The sequence below is a fragment of the Balaenoptera ricei genome, chromosome 5 (genome assembly GCF_028023285.1).
Source record: "Balaenoptera ricei isolate mBalRic1 chromosome 5, mBalRic1.hap2, whole genome shotgun sequence".
Lineage (NCBI taxonomy): Eukaryota > Metazoa > Chordata > Mammalia > Artiodactyla > Balaenopteridae > Balaenoptera > Balaenoptera ricei.
Window position 1 is genome coordinate 40,426,024 of NC_082643.1, and position 20,226 is coordinate 40,446,249.

The 20,226-nt window shown below is 42.3% G+C and overlaps 1 protein-coding gene across 8 annotated transcripts in view; it reads right to left on the reverse strand.

Annotated features, from left to right (window-relative positions):
* The window catches only part of AFF1 (ALF transcription elongation factor 1), a 205,323-nt gene that overhangs the window by 72,095 nt on the left and 113,002 nt on the right, over positions 1-20,226 (reverse strand). For 6 of the 8 annotated variants that reach the window (XM_059922672.1, XM_059922666.1, XM_059922671.1 and 3 more), the window contains 2 exons: positions 19,719-19,842; positions 18,024-18,944 (listed from right to left, as the gene is read on the reverse strand). In XM_059922672.1, the coding sequence (XP_059778655.1) occupies positions 18,024-18,944; positions 19,719-19,842 (1,045 nt within the window). The remainder of the gene's footprint in view (positions 1-18,023; positions 18,945-19,718; positions 19,843-20,226) is intronic. The other 2 variants (XM_059922667.1, XM_059922670.1) reach the window with 1 other exon arrangement.

The following is a 20,226-nucleotide window of genomic DNA, read 5'->3' on the forward strand; positions in this document are numbered from 1 at the left end:
CTGTGGTGCTGTCCAACAGGCAAGTGCTGATAAGCCTTGAGGGCTTGCTTGAGACTGCCCTCACGTGGAGCCACCTATGGCACGAGGAGAAAGTGCAAAAAAGCTTCCCATGAGACGAGTTCCAGGCCCAAGAGGAGAAAGCAAGAACTGGCCATTTAGCACTGCCCTTCTACATGACTGTCCCTTTATGGGGCAATGATGGGCCATTAGAAAGCCAAACCCTGGGGTTTGTTTAACCAACTACTAGAGCATTATTGAGAATGTCTCCATTCTGAGGCTTCTGGCATGAGACCTGCTCTTAAGGATGAATGCCACGATCTATCCCACAGTGCCAATCAATAAATAATTATTAGGTCTGAAAGCAAGGGAAGTAAAACACAGGCTGTAATGCTCTTATAAAAATCAGCTATATCTTCATTACCATGCAGTGATGGTTCTACCCTATTCTGATATTCTGAAGAAAATCTATGGCCCCTGTACTATTTTTACTCCTGAAAATGTTCAAACAGAGTTGAGCCCATTCTCCTTCAAATCCTACATACCTAAGAACTTGCAGGACAACCTGCTGGCATAGTCAGCAATACATGTCACACAGTATTATCATAAAAGCCTTCTAAAGGATACTCCTCACTCAAAAATGTCTACAGTATGGCATTAGCAGCAGGAGTAGCAGTAACAGCTGTCGGTAGTAGAAACATTTATTAAGCACCAGTTGGATGGAGGGGGTGGAGGAAGGGGGCAAGAAAATAATGAACAAAACTCAGTTCTGAACGGAGGAAAGTTTTTCAAGCATGAAAAGCCCCTTCATTGGCGAAGGCAAAGAAATGTTTTAAGTCACGTCGAGGCATCAAGCTTATTTTTCTTCTGTGACATTGCCCCATCTCTAACTGAACTTCCTAATTCTCTCCTCCATGACTCAAAGTCTAGTCTAAAACAGTTTTACCCAAACTTCAGTCAATTCCACACTATCCTGACGGTGATACCATATTGCAATACTACCTGTACTGTTTTCTTTAAATCAACTATCAACTCACTTTTTTACTTGGCCTGATCCTAAGTAACAATATTTATGAAATCCTGGGTTTGATATGCTGGTGTATATATGTTTTCTAACTCGCATTAAGATACATAAAGATTGGTGCCCATATACTCTTTTGGAAGTTCATGTACTAATCAATGCTATTTAAGCCAAACGCTGAATGGAGCGTCTTGGGACATCTTGTTGATGTTTTTTAGTAAAGCTGTAGTGATTCCCCTACCTTGTAAAATCATCCTACTTTATTCGCTTACACAAGTGTTGTCCATCCTTCACAAATTACATGAGAATACGCCTACTCATGCCTTTCCTTACTGGATCTGTCACCCAGAACACAAAATTAAGATGTGCAATTCAGTACAATAATCTTTTTTCCATATGTTTCCTGATGCCCAAATACAACTGAAAGCCCCCTATAGTTCTCACAACAACTAGTACAATTCTGGAATCCTGAAAATGCAGCAGGTACTCAATACTTTATTAGTGGCACAAAATATTTATTCAAGTCTCTTATTTTAAAAAGTGATATATTTTTAAACATGAATAAAATTAAACCCATGATATAGAATTTCATTACTTCACCAAAACAGCTGAGAGAAACACCATCAAACCAACCCAAACCATTAGGATACTTCTTAAGACCCTGGTGACTTCTAAACATAGTTGTAAAGTCAATAAAGATAACCTGAAGATGGGTAATATACACTTTTCCCACAGTGTGAAATTTGCTTTTACTGTCAAAGGAAGGTGGGATATCTCAGTCTACTATATGCTAGGCAAATATATCCCATTTCATTTTCACAACAGCCCGGTGGTTCAGGCAGAAATGTCCCGCTTAACGGTGGAAGAAAATGAGCCCAAGTATTCTGACTCCAGTTATTCATTAGAAACATTACCTCCCACTTAATATTTCCTTAAAGCCTTAATATTCAAAACTTTTCAGCTACCTAAACTTCAGATCCTAAGCCAAGGCAAAGAAATAAATCCACTACATTTACTCAGACATTTAGTGTTAAAATAACTATAATGATGTGATACAGAATCTGTTTATTAAATATTTACTATATGCCAATCACTGATCTAAGGGTTTCACAAACATTTTCTTATTTAAGCCTGACAACTACTTTAAGAAAAGGTTCTATTATTGTTTCTATTTTAAAGATAAGAAACTGAGGCTCAAGCAGTAATTTTTAATAGTTAAATAATTTGCCTGTGGTCTAACAGCTAATTCAAGGTAAAGACAAGATTCAAACCCAAATCTTCCTTAATCCAAAATCCACGCTCCTGGGACCTCCCTGGTGGTCCAGTGGCTAACACTCTGCGCTCCCAATGCAGGGGGCCCGGGTTCGATCTCTGGTCAAGGAACTAGATCCCACATGCCACAGCTAAAAGATCCCACAAGCCTCAACTAAAAGATCCCGCGTGCCGCAATGAAGATCCAATGCAGCCAAATAAATATCAAAACAACAACAACAACAAAATCCGTGCTCTTAACTACTACCTATAATGCCTAAAAGTCCCATCTAATCAGTGCTCCACCCCACCTCCCCAAAATCTTCAAGTATATCTTCCTACCCTCCAACAACATCCAGAGCTTTTAGCATTCTGTGGATTACATGTTCTATTATATACTTATTATTCATCCCTAGTTATAAAATTATTAAGACATCAAAATTCTCAGCAATGGTATTGCTAGGAGTAAAAATGACATCCAACAAAAAAGAATAGTTTGGAAATTCTCCAAAAACAGTCACACCCCAGTTCTTAACAGTACCTTACACTAATTAAGTATACTTGTACAAGTATAGAAAATTACACCCTATAGAAACTGTACACTATAGAAACTTAAACATGAGTTGTCTATATAACTACAGGATCCCTATTGCTAAGACCAGCTCCTTGGCGGCGAGGGGGGCAGGGGGTGGTGGTGAGGGGGTCTCTGGAGTCCCCACAGGAGCCAGAGCTATTGTGTCCACCCTCCCTGTTGCAACCAATAAAAGCCGTTCACAATATAAAAACAAAAGCATATATATGTTGCTAAGATCAAAGGAAGGAAAGCAGCTCTTGTTTGCTGAATGGGTGTTGAAAACCAACTTCCTATTAGTCACTATAAAAACAAGAAAAGTCATTTAGAATAAAAGGTACTAAAGGATATGCTAATAGACTTGGTATAGGAAACAGCATCACAGTTCAATTGCTAGAATTCAAACTCTTTTTTAAAAAAGAACCATAATATTTTAGAATAGAAAAGAGCATAATGACTATCCACTCCCTTGTCACACACAGAAAAAAAAAAACTAACCGAGCGCATTTCTACTTGGTGACAAGGACGATAAGATCCATGTTCCACCGTTTCTGGTAGCGGCAAAAACCTTTAAAAAAAAAAAATGTTAAAAAGGTGGGGAGAGTTGTCAAGTAGGCCAACGTTGTGGGGTTTTTTCTTTAACTAAAATATGAACAAGTGTCTAAATCACACATTTAAAGGTTTATAGGAAAACACCTTCACATTTGGAAACAAGAGCAAAAAAGATAAAGAAACCAAGTAGGACCTACTTTATATAATTTCATTTAAAGTTTGAAAATCAATCCCTTTTTAGTTTAACTAGATACCATTAAACATGCTGCAGTATAAACCTTTCTGAAAAGATATGTCTTTTGCACGTCTGGGTTCTCATCTCTTGGATTTGCCCAGAGCGAGGCATAATCACAAGGACAGAGAGATTCTGTACTTCTCAGGGAGAGAGCACCAACACTCACAGGGCTCAGGCAGGTGACAGGAGGGGCGCAGGAGGGCTGGGGCAAGCCAGCTGCTGTTCTTCAGGAATACAAGTCCTATGTTGCCAATGCTTCCAGCATTTTAAGAAAAAAAATTATCAAAATCCAGATTTCAGTGTGAAATCTACTAATTTTCAGATGTTGCAACTAAATCAACACACCGTACAAGACACCTCCGCGTGAGGGCCCTCCAGCACTGACTTTAAAGCTTCCTTCTCTGCCAAAGGAGGGAACAAGAGATTGGAAAACACACCCATTTTGAAGAGAAGGGTCTCTTTTTATGCTGAACATAGCCCCACATACAGAATGAACATCTTCAGTTCCTTCCAAGAGATGGTGAAAAGTATGCCTGCCTAAGGGAACAAAGCATGAGGCAGCCTCACTGCCGACCTGGGATGGTCTCCCCTTTGCTGCACGGGCTCCTGCCAAAGCCTGGGATTGGCAGCAGCGGCCTGACAGATCGCAAGAAACATGAACCAAAGAAGCAAAACAAACCACAGTGTAGTTATTTTATATGACTTGCACGGAATAAATCTGTGAACTATAGGTGAGTCATAACGTAATAAAGGACTCAATTAGGTTCAGAACAACACCACCAGTGTTTTCCCTCGTCTTAGCAACTAATTCACTGGAATCTTGAGAGAACATAAGGGCCATAAAGGACCCTGGTGTCTCTGCTTTACCCTTTACTGCAAGATAATTAATCTTACCAGAAAATTAAACCCAGGCTGCCAGTTGGGCATTTTCAGGGTCAATAATTCTTAAGTTACTAGGATACCAATTAATGATACCCAAGTGGTCTAGAGGAGTTAATGCCTCTACCCAAAATGGCTGGCTCATTCCCAAAAATGTGAATCACTCAATGGCAAAATATTTAAAATTGAGAATCCTTTGAGACTAACAGCAATTTTAATGTAAGTACCACTTTTATATTTCTTTTATTTTTTTTTCACATCTTTATTGGAGTATAAATGCTTTACAATGTTGTGTTAGTTTCTGCCGTGCAACAAAGTGAATCAGCTATATGTATACATATATCCCCATATCCCCTCTCTCTTGAGCCTCCCTCCCACCCTCCCTATCCCACCCCTCTAGGTGGTCACAAAGCGTCGAACTGATCTCCCTGTGCTATGCAGCAGCTTCCCACTAGCCATCCGTTTTACATTTGGTAGTGTATATATGTCAATGCTACTCTCTCACTTCATCCCATATACTAAAGGAAATCTGGTGTCTTATTTAGTACAGAGGAAAGCACCTATATACACGACAGATACATAAAAAATCATTACTTTCCAACTCTTATAGTACATAAAACCACCTGATTAATCTCTAAACTCAGTACTGAAAAGCACAGCAATTTAAGGCTGGAACTCTACTAAGAACACCTCGTAATCAGATTATGTTGCTTATTTTCAAATCCACACATAACAATACCTAAAATTACCTGGGAAATAAATAGGCTGAAAATGGTAAGTCAAACAATTCCTCTAAAAAATTATTGAACTTAGTGGCTTCTTCCCATCTAAGTGTCCTAAAATAGAAAATTCAGTCTCACATCAAATAGTTTTCCCCCTCTGCTCCAACATTTATTAGAGGTTATCTTTCAGACTCCAGATCAACGTGAACAGGGTAAGAACTCTCTAGCTCAGCACAGTGCAGGAAATAGCCCTGTTTTCCCCAGTCCTCACCTGTGCTAAACACAAAGGACAAACAAGCACGTGAGACAAATGACCCCACCCTCAAAGTGTTTCCCACCTGGAGAAACACACAGAGGACGACGCCAAGGAGAACTGCTGATACTGGAAGTGTGGGCACCAGGAGCACAGGGGAAAATCCTCGCTAAAGGGCCTGGGTGACAGCAGGGGGGCTGGGAGGCACGGGCAGGATGGTCACAACCCAAGCCTGCAGAGACAAGTAAGAAAGCAACTGGAGATTCCTATCTTGAAGGCAAAGAAGAGGTACTGAAGGATCTTCAGCTAGGATAACTTGATCCGGTTTTCATATAATAACTCTTGTGGAACCGTGTGGCAGACAGTTTGAAGAAAAAAAGGCAGGAAGACAGGTTAGAAGGAAGTTGTAAGAGTTCAAGAAAGTGACAAAAAGCTCAACCATAAAGGGGCAGTGAGGAATGGAGAAAAGGAGACACTTTCAATATTTACAAAGTAATCCCCACCCACAGGACTGGGTTGCCAAATGGATAAAGCAGAGAGCAGAGAGGAATTGAGACTCATGACCAGGAAGGAGGAGAATGTCTTGTGTGTGCGAAGAGGTCCAGGGGAGGCAGATATCATGAAATCCACTGCACACACGTTCAATCTGAGATGCCTCTGCAACGTCAACAAGAAAAGCCCAGTGGACAACTGGATAAAAGGATGTAGAGCTCAGAAAACTTTCTGGAATTTCAGGCTAGAAAAATCAATTTGGCGGTCATCAGTATTTCAACAGTTGAAGCCTTAAGTGCAGATGAGATCACCAGGGATAGGCAGTAGAAGGAGAAAAGATGGTTGAGGGCAGACCCTGGGGAAGGGCGGGAGAGGCAGCCTCTGGAGGAGATTAAAGCATGTCCAAAGACGTAGAAGAAAGAGCAGAGGACAGAGAAGGGCAGTGTTTGCGGGGCTGGTGGTCAACGGTGTCAGATGCCATGAAGAGGTCAAGCAGGCTATGCTCAAGAGCACTCCTTGACCTGGGCATGAGGAGGAGTCCACCGGGGGTTGCGTGGTGGAGGGTGGAGGTGCAGGCTGGCCTGCAGTGGGCTCAGAGTGGATGGGAGGAGAGGAAGCAGGCACAGAATGTTTACCTCTTAGGTCTCCAGACTTTTGGCTGTAAAGGGAACAAGAAAGAAGCAATTAGAGTAAGACACAGGAGTGAGGAAAGCTTTGTTTTGCCCTTTCAGCTAGGAAAGGCCTGGATGTAACTACAGATTGTTAGGAAAGAGCCAAGTGATGGGGGAAAGGTTTAAGGCAACCAAAAAGGGTGTGCAGGTGGATGGGAGAGAGGAAGAACACCTCCCTCTCAGAGATCAAAGGAAAGAGAGAACTGGTGGGCGCGGATATGGAATTTTCCTTTTTGAATCATCGTAGGTGGAAAGAACTGAGATTTCATACCTGGTGGCCACCGCCACTAAACGGTAGAAGCAAAGTTAAAGGCCTCAGAGCAAGCCACGTGGCTGTCACCACCAAAAATGAGTTGGAATCATCTTCTCATTTGAATCATCTGTGCCACCCAACATTTGTATGATTTATCAGGTGCCGACACGAAGGCAAGGCCAGGAAGAAAAACGGCGCTCTTAACGCTTTAAATAAAAGTGTTACTCAAAGGGTCATGACTCCACAGAAAACATGCTGTGTGGCAGAAAGACTACTGGAACTAGAAGTTAAGGGTCCTGGTTTCGTGCCCCCAGCTCTGCCACTTATGAGCTTAAATCATTAAACTTCTTAGAGACTCAGTTCCATGGCATGTAAAGTGGTGATTCGTGCCAACTGCCCTGCCTAACTCACGAGGTTGCTGTGACAATCAAGAGGAAACAAATAAGCAAGTGCTTTGGGAATTAAAAGGGGGGGTGGTGGGGGGGGAGGCAGTAAAGTATTTCCGAGAGCATAAGCTTTTGTAAAATGAAATATTTACACCAGGGGTTGCCAAACTATGGGAAGGCTGCTCTTCAGGGGTGAGCTGGAAGCCCCTGTGCCATCAGGCAGGGATGGGAAGGGCGGTCAGTGGTCCCTCACCTTGGCAAACCAGTTTTTAAAAGCTCAACAACCCCCAAGCAAATGCTTTCTTTCCCTAGGCTCTTCATCTGTCTAACACTTGAAAATCAAATGTTTAGGGCTTTATTCACCTAGAACATCTTAACTGGGCATTCGTGATCCCTTTGATCTGATCCCACCCACATGCTCAAGGATACTCCAATACACAGGAGCCTGTTCCGGGTCTTCCTGTCTCCTCAGCAACTCTACCTGCTCATTTTGATAGCCCTACCTTGTTCCTTAAAGCCCAGCTCAAATTTTAACTCTAATCACTCCTACCACCACCTACTGAGCTCTTCCTATGTACCCAGTACTGTTTTAAGCACTTCCTATGGATGACCCTGCATCCAGTAGCCCCACTGTACAGAAGGATAAACTGACAACACAGTGAGGTCAAGTTCCTTTGCCTCTACCAGATCTCCTTGAACCAAAGGCCCAGCTACCCCTACTAAATTTTGCACCGTTTCTTGCCTCTATGTCTTTTCTCTCAATCCTTTAGCCTGGAATGCACTTTTGTCAATACCCAAAGTGCTTCAAAAGTCAACTCTAAAAAAAATGAAAGGCAATATAATGTAGGTGTCATAGTTAAGGGCATGGATTGGAACCAAACTACTTGGATATGGATTCCAGATCCAGCACTTAAGGCCTGGGTAAACTTGAACAAATGAATCTTTCTGCACCTCTGTAAATCTCTCAGTAAAACAGCCACAGTAACAGTGCTTACCACATGGGATGGCTATGAGGATTAAGTTGATTCACATAAAGCATCTGGAACAGTTCCTATCACAAAGTGCACTAGAGAACAGTGTGAGCATTATATGACTATAATTAGTAGTTCCATATTACCTCTTCATACTGATTATACTTTGTATTTTTTACGCTATGTAATAAATGTACTGTCAAGTGTCTTTCTCTCCTATCAGCTCCCCTTTGTATCTAGTGGGTGTTCAAATATTGTTGACCAAAATGGCAGAAACCTAGAATGTAAAAAGTGAATCCTTCTATGACTAAATTTTTCCTGACAGGAAATATTTTTTTTAACATTTTGTAAGAATGTCCAGATTATTTGGTAAAAGGAAAAAAAAATTTTTTTCCCCAAATTAACATGTTCTCAGACATGAGGAGAAAAAAATGTTGGAAGTAACATAAACTCTAATTATAGCATGAAATTCTATTAAAAATTTCTTCTCTAAAATGCAATAGCAAACATTTGCTTTGGGGTAGAATATTTAAAAAATTGAGCTGCAAGGAAAAGAATCCATAAAGCCTGAGCTGGTAAGAATGAGTGTGGGGACTCTGAATAGCACAGAATACTTCCTTCCTTTCTTAATTCATGCAGTGCAGTTCAAAGCTTCGCTCTTGCCCAATATGAATTTTTGGAGTTCTATTTTTTTGTAAATTGGAACAAAAAAACCCTAAGGTAATTTATCTAAGGGACAGAGCTAGAAATAGGACCTCTAATTACTTAAACACTAAGGCCCCTAGATTAAAACATTAAACCTCAAAACCTTTCAGCCAAAGGGATTAAGGAGATTAGAATGGGCTTGACAAATTACCACAGGGTTAGGGGGATGGAAAAAAAGCAGAGAAAAAGTAGGCCAAGCTTAAATAGGGAATAAAATGAAGTTCAAGAGAAATCTAATGGTGTGTGTGGACCCTGAACATCTGGCAGGGGGGGGAAATGGTCGACCTAGGGATTTCGACAATTAAAAAAGGAACAATATCAATGTAAAACTAACTGCTTAGGAAGTTCTTAGAAAATGTGAACATGCCGCAGAGTTAACCTTGGAAAATGATTTTCAAATAGACCTTGGCAAATGGAGAGGAGAAATCCATGGCCCCCAAAAAAAAAACAAAAAAAAAACAAACTTGTTATGATAACATGAACCAGAATCCTCTCTTAAAAAGAATTCAGCTGAAATATCTCATGCATATTGGCCACCCCCACCAAAACAGCCCAAATCAAAACCACTAACTCAGTCGTCAGCAGGACTCCCCTCGGAATATCTGGTTTTCTGTCCCTGAAGATTATCAGTTGGCTGAGAATAAAACACAATTAATCTAGAGAGGAGCTAAAATGACTCGGGTGGCACATGAGAGCCTGGGAGAGCGCACAGCCTGGAAAGATTCTGAAGTGGTGAATGTCTCCATTCTGGCAGAGGCACAGCATGAGGGACCCAGGGGGGATCCAATAACCCTCCACAAACATCTCAAGTGTGAAAACAACAAGGAGGAACAGGAATTTCTTATCCTGGTACCAAATGTACTTCTGGCGTTTTGAGAAGGAATGGAAAGTAAAACGTACAAGGAAAACAACTCCAATTAATACCACCCAAAAAGATGTTCCAGGTTCGATCGCAGGCTTTCTTTCTTCTTGCTTCTATAAACAATTCTGTTCTCTGCAGTAACTCATTTCCAGCAATTTTTGGAGCTTTTCCAAAGATATTTTGCCTATATTACTTAAAATGTTTCCTTCAGAGTTTAAAGTGTTTCTTCAAACTCAAAATAAATCGCCAGGATCAGGAAATTAAAGGTGGCAGCATCTACTCAGCTCTAGCTGGTGAAACTGAAAATCTGATTTTTCACCAGAATTCTCCAGTTTGTAAATATTGGCTCAGAGGGAGGAAAAAAGAAAAGAAAAGAAAAGAAAGAAAGAGAGGGAGGGAGGGAGGGAGAGAGGGAGAAGAAAGAAAGGAAAGGAAAGGAAAGGAAAGGGGAAGGGGAGGGGAGGGGAAGGGAAGGGAGGGGAGGGGAGGGGAGGGGAGGGGGAGGGGAGGGGGAGGGGAGGGGAGGGGAGGGAAGGGGAGGGAAGGGGAGGGGAGGGGAGGGAAGGGAAGGGAAGGGAAGGGAAGGGAAGAGAAAAAAGAAAAACACATTATACAGGCAAAACAAAATAGTCTGCAGGTCCAGTCTAGTCCTCAGGCTGCCTGCAACTTCTGCTCTAAAACTTCTGTCAGCCATTTGCCACTATTTTTAAGCTTCTATATTTAGATATTTTGGGGTCTAAAATTTAGCCATCCTCCAAGCAGATACAGGTTATTACTATTCATTATTTCTTGTAGATAGGACATATTCTGCTCCAGACACTCAACATCATCAGGGAATTGTGCACACAGAAAACCTTGCTATCATCTTCCTAACAAACATTTAAGTCACGTAGGTCTGCCCAAGTTACCTGAGCTCTAGCTCATGGAATCTAACTTAAATTTCCAATAAAGAACTACTGTAATAAAAACATTTTTAGAAAACTGAGTGAAGCTAGATAAGGTTGTATCAGAATCTTACTTTCCCCATGAGCTTGAAAATGTTGGGGACCCAAAGGAAAAAACAAAACAAAACATGAGCTGTAGAGGAAGAGTGTATGCAGTTCTGGGGGCCCTACTCCCTTATTTCTTCCCTGAGGCTTCTCTCATGTCCTGCTCAGGACAAGCAGTCCCATCAATTCAGGTGATCATTTTGTCTGAGGGCCCACAAGGGAGACTCCAGAACCAGCAGGAAGGGAGCCCTTCTCTAACTCCTTGTGGCCTGTTATCAGCTCTTCTGGAACAGTTTCATTTCCAGGCTCTGGAAGAAACCTCATGAGAATCAGCTACAGGTACTTGAGCCCACCTGTATACTTGCTGAATCAATCTCCTACGATGGGACCTGGGAAGTTTTATTTTTAACCATTTGTATTTTTAACAGGCTTCCCCCAGGTGATTCAGACTTGCCACCAAGTTTCAGAATGACTGCACAGAATGAATGCACAAATTCCATTTGATCTACAGTACTGGGTTTAGAACCCAAGAAAACTTATAATGGTCTCTGTATATCATGTGGCATAAACCATTGGCAAACACTTTCCCTCTGCTTGGAATACTGATGCTGTTTAACTTCTAACACACCTACTGTAGTCTGAATATTTATGTGTCCCCAAAATTCAGGCCAAAAACCTAACCCAAAGGTGATGATAGTAAGAGGTGGGGGCCTTTGGGAGATGCTTAAGTCATGAGGGTAGAGCACTCACGAATGGGATTAATGCCTTATAAAAGAAGTTCCAGAGAGAAAGTCCTAGCCCCTCCCACCATGTAAGGACACAGCAGGAAGGCACCGGCTTGGAACCCGGAAGAGAGCCCTCACAAGAACATGACCATACTGGTGCCTTGATCTTGGACGTCCAGCCTCCAGAACTGTGAGAAATAAATTTCTGTTGCTTACAAGCTACGCAGTCTGTGATACTTTGTTATAGCAGCCCGAATGGACTCAGGCAACCTCTCACATTTTTCACTTCTACTCACCATTCAGGTCTCACTCAATACTTCCCCAGAGAATTCTTCCCTAAGCTCCTACATTCTAAGCCACAACACTCCTTTATCAATCTTATAATAGTTTATAGATTCCTTTACAGAACTTGCCAAAGTTATTACACATTGATCTGAGTGGTTACTTAAATAGAGTCAGTTTCTAACTAGATAGTTAAGGTCCAAGAGAGCTGGAATCATCTGGGATTTCCCCGCCATTGTAACCGCATCCCCAGCATTAGGCCTGCCATACAGTAGGTACTCTAAAAATTTTAGTTAAAAGTTACTGAACTGATGATATACATGGGAGACAGGGAGCTTAACTATATTTTGAGTGACTCATCAGCAGGATATACACCATCAACACACCGAAAGTACACCTCTTGAAGGGTTAGATTATTTCGTAATGGGGAAGTTCCTCGTTTCAGGATTTAAGATAAGAAAGCTAAATAAGAAAGTAGGAAAGATTGTTTGCATACATGAATGCAAAGTGAATCACTATCACAGTTTTCCACTGTGGATTACTTCACTCTATTAGCCTGGCAGTTTATTAAAAATGGAAGGCATAATTTAAGAGTTGTCATGAGTCAAAGTAGTCCAACAATGAATTCACAGCTGCAGGTGACACTTGAGTCTTGGAAATTAGGTGGAAGGATTTGGTATCAGAAAACGTTCCCAAATGATGTCATGAGAGGCCACAAGGAAAAGAGCAATTGCTCTGCAGAAATCAGAAACCATCAGGACTCAAAGCCAGATTTCTCTGGAGGGGAATGGAGTAGGGCCATATAAGGAGGTAGAAGCAGTAGCAAATTTAAATTGATGTTAAATTCTGCTACGTTCCAGTGACTTATTTGCTTAAATTAAGTTAACTGTATTATTTACACGTACACTTCAAACCCTAAGTGAAAAAACAGAAACCTATAATTTCCCCTAATCTATAAGCAGATTCTCAAGTTTTCAAGATGATCTTCAATTTCTGCTTCTGAAGACCCAGCAGGACCCCATTTCTTCCCGCTCCTGCCCTTGCCACACGTAAAGCTAAGCCAGGGAGGGCCTGGTTTAGGACCTTCTCAGCTACACCTGTCTGGTCCCAAAGCTTTAAATACCCACCATAGGCAAACACAGCCCAAATTTATTATTCCCAGTATTAAGATGAGATTTCTTTTGTGTTGTGATTTCTAATCATCATGTGCGAAACTTACAGGATTTAAGCTATGTTAAGTAGTTCAAAATGGAGTCCCAGTGGCCAATGTGAACTTCTGTATTAGTTGTTTTGAAAAGTCTACCATAGGACTGTGAATGTCTTAGAGTAAGACCATTACACCCACTGATAAACTCCTTAAAATGAGCCCACTGAGTCGAGCAACTGAAGGCTCTTCCCTGGAGGACCCAATTTCCCCCTGCTGAGAGCTGTTCCACGTGGGCACTGCTGGAGGCTCTGTCCAAGCAGACCGCTACTTCCCACTCATGCTTGTCCCGAGACCGCTGCTAGACCGAGACCATTGCTAGACCGAGACCGCTGCTTGTGCTGAGACACCCCCTTCCCGGACTTCTCCTTGGAGTGGTTTGTTACTCTCTTGCCTATTTTCCTGACTTGACTAACCTATGCTGTGTGCTAACTGAATGCTGGCTGCATTTCGTTTATCTCCACTCCTGTGATTCTCACCCTGCCACAAACATCCAAACTTATCATTTTCCCTGGGCTGATCTACTACCGATGACTGCCAACTTGTCATGTCTACCTGGATATATAACGGCATCTCAAACTTAATATGTGATCCATCCAGAGCATCCTGGTTTTCCCTCCAAACCTGTTCCACCCAGGTCAACTCCATCTCAAGAGCAGGTATCATCCCACCATCCACACCTTTCCAGTAGGACCTTCCTTAATGCCTCACTTTCCCTCGCGCCTCAGGCCCACTCCCATCTCCAGTCAATCACAAAGCCCTATTACTACCCTGCCCAATATATTTGGAATCTATCCACTTCTCACCATGTCCACTGCTATTATCCTACGCCAAGCCATCGTCATTTCCCACCCCCTAGCTGGCCTCCCTACTTCTGCCACCCTTGCCCCTCCAAGCCATTCTCCACCCAGGAACCAGAATGATCTTTTTCAAAATGAGAAAGTAGATATATCGCTCCCCTGCTCAAGATCCTCCTATGGTCTCCATGCATACTTAACAAGCAGAGGTAGAAAGATCACAGAACTGAGAATTCTAACTCTGGCTCTGCTACTAACTAAACTGTAGCAAAATTAAGTGACCTCACCTTCTTAGGCTTTATTTGCAAAATGAAAGGGCTGTAGGTTTAGCCTTAAAATTCTAATATTCTAAATCCAGTATACAATTTAATATGCCCACCTCAACTTAATTCATTTCTCCCTTTCAGTAAAATGCCTATCTGCCTCTAAGCACATCCACTCCAGTCCAGGGTCCACACTCAGGAACGCTCACACAGAGATGCCTTGGTTTTCCTCTCACTCTCATTTGTTAACTTCCAGTAGAAAGAGCTAGAAAGGAATCTCAGCCTTCCATTTGGGCAGTTCGGTCTCTGATGTGGCAACTCTACAGCTGGAAGGCATCCATGTGAGATCGTGGAGTCCTGGCTATATCCTCAGATGGGTCATTTCAAGATGCTATACATCTTCCAGTTGACACAAAACTAAAACCAACATGCCCAGAGAAAAATCCAGTGCACACTGTGTGCTCTAGCCTCTATTTAGTCAGAATGTTGACCTTTTGATAATTTTTTTCCTGTAGGATTTTAGGAAAGACTAAGTGTTAACAGTGAGCATGACTTATCCCAGAAAGGAATACCATTATTTAGGAGAACCAACTAAAATACACAAACCAAGTGTTTCCCATGAAGTGAAAGGACAGAAAATAGCAAGGAACTCATACGTATGTGGCTTGAGAATAAAGGAGTGCCAGACAGACAAGATGACTTTCCCATCTTGGTCCATTTTTTAAACATACTGTTTGATGGAAGCAGTGGGGGAGGGGAGAAATGAAACAAACCACAAAACCCACACACTCAGAAAGCCAGGAAAGAAAACCTCCTCCGACCTGCCTTAGGACAAATTCGGCAAATAAAGGAAAACCACTTAGCTATCCCCAAGTCCCTTCCCATGGCTCTACCAACAGCCAACTTCCCCTTGCACCCTGGCATTCTCTATCCTTCTGCCCCAATGCCACAAGCAGCCCAAGATATTGCTACTATTCCGGTTCAATATTCAGAATTTACCTGCTCTGGGGTTAATTCCCCACTTTTGCTGTCCCCCACCTCTACGCTTTCCTTTGATTCACCAGAATATTAAAATCTGACAACTAAAAAAGAGCCCGTATGCCACAACTAAAGATCCCGCGTGCTGCAACTAAGACCCGACACAGCCAAAAAAATACTTTTTTTTAAATTTGAGATTTTTAAAATCCAATCTACATGGTTTTTTTTAAATGCTTTTTTAAAAATATTTATTTATTTATTTTTGGCTGCATTGGGTCTTCATTGCTGTGCGCGGGCTTCTCGTTGCGGTGGCTTCTCTTGTTGCGGAGCACGGGCTCTAGGGCGCAGGCTCAGTAGTTGTGGCACACGGGCTTAGTTGCTCCGTGGCATGTGGGATCTTCCCGGACGAGGGCTCGAACCCATGTCCCCTGCCATTGGCAGGCAGATTCTTAACCACTGAGCCACCAGGTAAGCCCCTACGTGTTTTTAAAACCTTAAAAAAATAGCCATTTTATTGGGTCTACAAACAGAAGATTAATGGTAAGTCTGTGAAACGTGAGATCTTACTAAACCAAATCTAAACGCTCACCAGAGAGCACCAATATCCCTGTTTCCCAGACTTACTCCCCCTTCATTACAAGTTCTTTGCCCAGAGCCCTCCAACTGCCTGACCCCTCAGCTCCATCCTCCCATGCCACCAACACCACCCAGGGTCTCCAAGGCAATTAGCACCACAGCTGCCACTGGCCTGAGAACCCTGATTAGAGAGGCCAGAGGGAGACATCATGTTAAAATGAAGGTTGACTGCAAACACAGGCTGAAGAGGAATCATTTACATCTACTCAACTGTTGACAGCAGATCAAGAAAAGCCAAGAAAACCCCATTCTCTTCCCACATCTATGGATGATTTTGTTCAACTGTCCACTCAGAAAATATGCGGGGACCATCTAATGCGGTCCTATGTTTGAAATATGTATTAAATCTGAGGAGCTGTAAGACCCTGGAGAAATCTCAACTCACCTTATCTTTTTTTCACCAGGAAAGCAAAAGGTTAACTGGGATCCTCTAACCTAAAAGGTCTACCAGAAAACCTGTTGGCTGAATTTACATGGGTTCACTGTCTTAAGGCTGATGTTTGAAACTTTCTCTATGCACCTAGTAGCAAACAGTTCTCTAACTGTTTCACATGTGTAGGCTGATCTCCAGGCTAGACTGTCATCTCTCTGAGGCAGGGACCAGTACTTCTTTGGCATCCCACCCTGTGCTTATACATATGGTTGGGTATTTGGTAGACAATGCAAATATTTGTCAATTGGTCTTAGAATTGTTTTAAAGCAATTTTTAGTTGCTTAGTTTTCTTTTTAAAGAAGACATGTTAAATTGTCCCCTTACCTTTTTTTTTTTTAAACTAGGAAAATAGAACAGACCTTATTTGATAAATAAAGAAAATTCCATTAAGTTCTTTCTGAATTATAAGGTAGGCTGACTGACCATAGGAGGTGGGAAGACCTCACTTTATTCTTCTCCACCTTCATTCTGTTCCCTACCCCTACCGCCCATCAGAGCACAAAATGTTCAGTAAATGGCTCATTGCAGTGAATCTGCATAGCTTATGGGGTTACAGGGATTGTTCTGCCATCTTGGTCATTTCTACCACGTGCTTTACTCCCCTTTCTAATTTTTCCTCAGCCCCCTTTCTAATTTTTCCTCAGCCTCCAAACCAGTCACATTCTGAAGACATCCGGAGACACTCCAGCTCAACAGCTGACTATGGACAGAACCCTAACCTCTTCTAAACCAAAAGCTGACACCACAAAGGAACAGATTTTCCTCCTTCAAGATAAGGGTTATCTTTCCAGCTATGGATCCTGGAATTTTTTCTTTTTTTTCTTTTTTTAAACCTTAAGGAATTTTGCCTTCTAGCACTATGTAAAACTGATGTAAAGCTGGTATCTGGGTGCACATACAAGTCTTTGAGGACGGGATATGCAAATTAGAATGTTTATACAATGGATGTAACTCAACCACAGACTTTACCTTAACAGATAAGCACTAAAATAAATTCACTTCAAACATTTCACTTTGCACTACAAATCTAAATTTGAGTAACCGGTGTTAATTTAGAATTTCAGTGATAGAATGTGTGCTCTGATTCTCCTCATTCAAACACCACGTTGCCATTTGTCAAAGGAGCAGAAAAAGGAATTTTTCCTTTGTTTAAAAAGATAAAGTATTTTGTTTACTTGAAAAAGCCATAGTTGAATAATGTTCTATATTATATTTGTGACTCACTCTCAAATGAGATGTCGTCACACCTCCACTCTTTTTTTGTAGGTGGTAAATAAAGTATATTAGAATAGAAATTTAGTTTCACAGTTTCTTATAATTTATAGGGAACAAATCTTTAAAAATTAATACTTCGCCTCCAACATTTTGACCTCTTGTTTTCACTTTTTTATGGTTTGGATCTCAGGAAAAACTAACTGGGGCAGAGGAAATATTAACCAAAAAAAATTTTTTTCTTTCCAATGTCTTTAAAGAAGCCAGTGTTCCCCAAAGCCCCCAAAAATCAAAGACAGCTCAAAACCTTCCTGAAACTCTCATGATAGAAATGTCCTCTGCCTCAATTGGGTTGTGGGTTGTATAGGTGTATCCATTTTTCAGGTGTATACATTTTTCAAAACAGAGCAAACTACCCTCTTCCCATTTCTATATTTTACTGTATGTAAATCATGGCTCAATAAAAAGATTTTTTTTTTTAACTTTCTACGAATCACATTTCAGTATCTGTCATCAGTAATCCACCTCAGACCTGAGTTTCTTGTGGGTCAGCGAGATCCTAAAGCCAGAAAGGAATCTCCCTGAACAAAGGCCACTGACACCCCTGTTCCTAAACCTCTAGAAACTTCCACCTCAAATCTTTCTTCACACTGGAATTGCCTCAGATGTGAACTTCCACTCACCTCGACTGACTGAGAAGGCATTTTCAGCTTAGTGAGCTTGGCTTTGGCAGGCACTTTTAAGTCTGTTTTTTCAAAACTCTGTTGCCGGTAGTCCTCCGGCAGTGGTTTCAGTTCAGGAGACTCACTAGGAGCCTGATCTTGACCATCCATGGGCCGGACATAAGCCGTGGGCTTCTGCTGCATTGCAAGGCTTTTTGAGGGGAGGGGGGGTGGGGGGAAAGTCTGAGAAGGTGGCTGGGGAGGGGCTACCCCAAGGCTGGCAACTGCTACTGAACTGTCTTGAAGGGTGTCTTTATCATGGACCTTTACCGGTAGGTCCTTGGGAGACTTGGCCGGACAGTAGCCTTTATTGTTACTGTTACTGCTGTGAACCTTGTTGTTTCCTTGCGTCCTGGGAAGAGTCTGCTGGTTGGAATGTACAGGTGACAAAGGGGGGACTGGGGAAGGCAAAGAGAACAAAGGAGAAAGCTCCCTCTCTGGAGCTGAGTCTGTCATTGAAGCACAGTGGTCTCCATCAGCCCTGCGGTCACCCTTTTTGTGATGACTAGAGCTGTACCCCTCCTGACCAAGGTGATCTTGGGTCATGTGCTGGCTGTCCGGTGGGCCATAGCTTTTGACATGGAGACTTGGCATTGGTTCCATTCTTGGCTGCGCCATCTTTGGGTTGTGGCTAATGGTACCAATAGGAAGTGGTCCAGAGGCAGGAGTATTAATAGGATGGTGGTGGACACTAGTGTGGAAGGAGTGAGATGGAATGCTGCTCCCCTTCTCAGGAAATGAGGGGTATCTCGGCTTTCCCAACCTATTTTCAGAAGCATCCAAGCGTTGAGGGTGGGACTTGGTACTAAGGAACTCCTTCACCTCTTCATAGTTTCCCAGCATGTTCTGTATTCGACTGGAGAGCTCATCACCTTTTTCTGTCTAAAAAAAGAAAAGACAGCAGAGTTAGATACTGAGGGGGAAAAAGCGGGGGGGGGAACCATTGTTTAGTAAACCACGTTACATAATGCCATTAGAAAAGAAACACCTCAATTTAATGTGTAACACAGAATTTAACATGCAATGTCGACTCAATTCCCCTGCTGAGAAGCCTGCCATGGACAAATATTACTAAATACAGGAGACGAACATTACAAAAGAAAACCACAAACTTTAGTAATTTTGACTACCGAGGTTCAGAAGATTTTCATATTTTGTTTTCAAAAACGATCTCTAGGATAAGTTGTCTTATTTTCACAAGTGTGACCCTTGTTCAAACTCACTTTCATCATAAAGTCAAATATGGTGATAAATCAGACTTTCTCATATTCAAGAAATTACCTTGTAGGACTTCCCTGGTGGTGCTGTGGTTAAGAATCCACCTCCCAGTGCAGGGGACACGGGTTCCAGCCATGGTCCGGGAAGATCCCACATGCTGCGGAAGCAACTAAGCCCGTGCGCTACAACTACTGAGCCTGCGCTCTAGAGCCCGCACGCCACAACTACTGAGCCCGCGTGCCGCAACTACTGAAGCCTGCGTGCCTAGAGCCCATGTTCCGCAACAAGACAAGCCACCGCAATGAGAAGCCCGCGCACCGCAACGAAGAGTAGCCCCCGCTCGCAGCAACTAGAGAAAGCCCGCGCAGCAACGAAGACCCAATGTAGCCAAAAATAAATAAAATAAATAAATATTAAAAAAAAAAAGAAAAAAATTACCTTGTAGGGCTCTCCAAAAAGGGGAATCTTTTCAGAAAATGCCTCTTTCTCTTGGTGAGCTTCCTGGTTGCGTCTTTCCTTCTCTCTAATTCGAAGCAGGTTTCTGTCTTCATTGTACAAGCTGCTTCAGATGCCACAAAAGAACAAAAACAAAGTTTATCAGTATCCAAGCTTTGCTGTGCATATGTACGTGTGTGAGGGAGGCAAGGACAGCTCAAGAAGCCTCGACGACAAGGGAGCTGGTTTAAAGAAAGCCCAAGTCACTCATCCCACTCCTAGATTAAGGCCTCAGTCAGCTGGCCGTGACCCTCCAGCTTCGGGTCCTGGTTCCGGAAAACTAAGAGTTCACTCTGGGCTACTGGCTTCATGGCTCAGGACTGACTCCAAATGGAAGAGTCTTTTATAGTCAGTGGTGGGACTGAGACAAGATTAATGATATTTTTACTTTCGCCTTGCAAAATACAGGGTAGAGGTGGACGCTTTTCATCTGAAGGAGTCAGCAGGATGT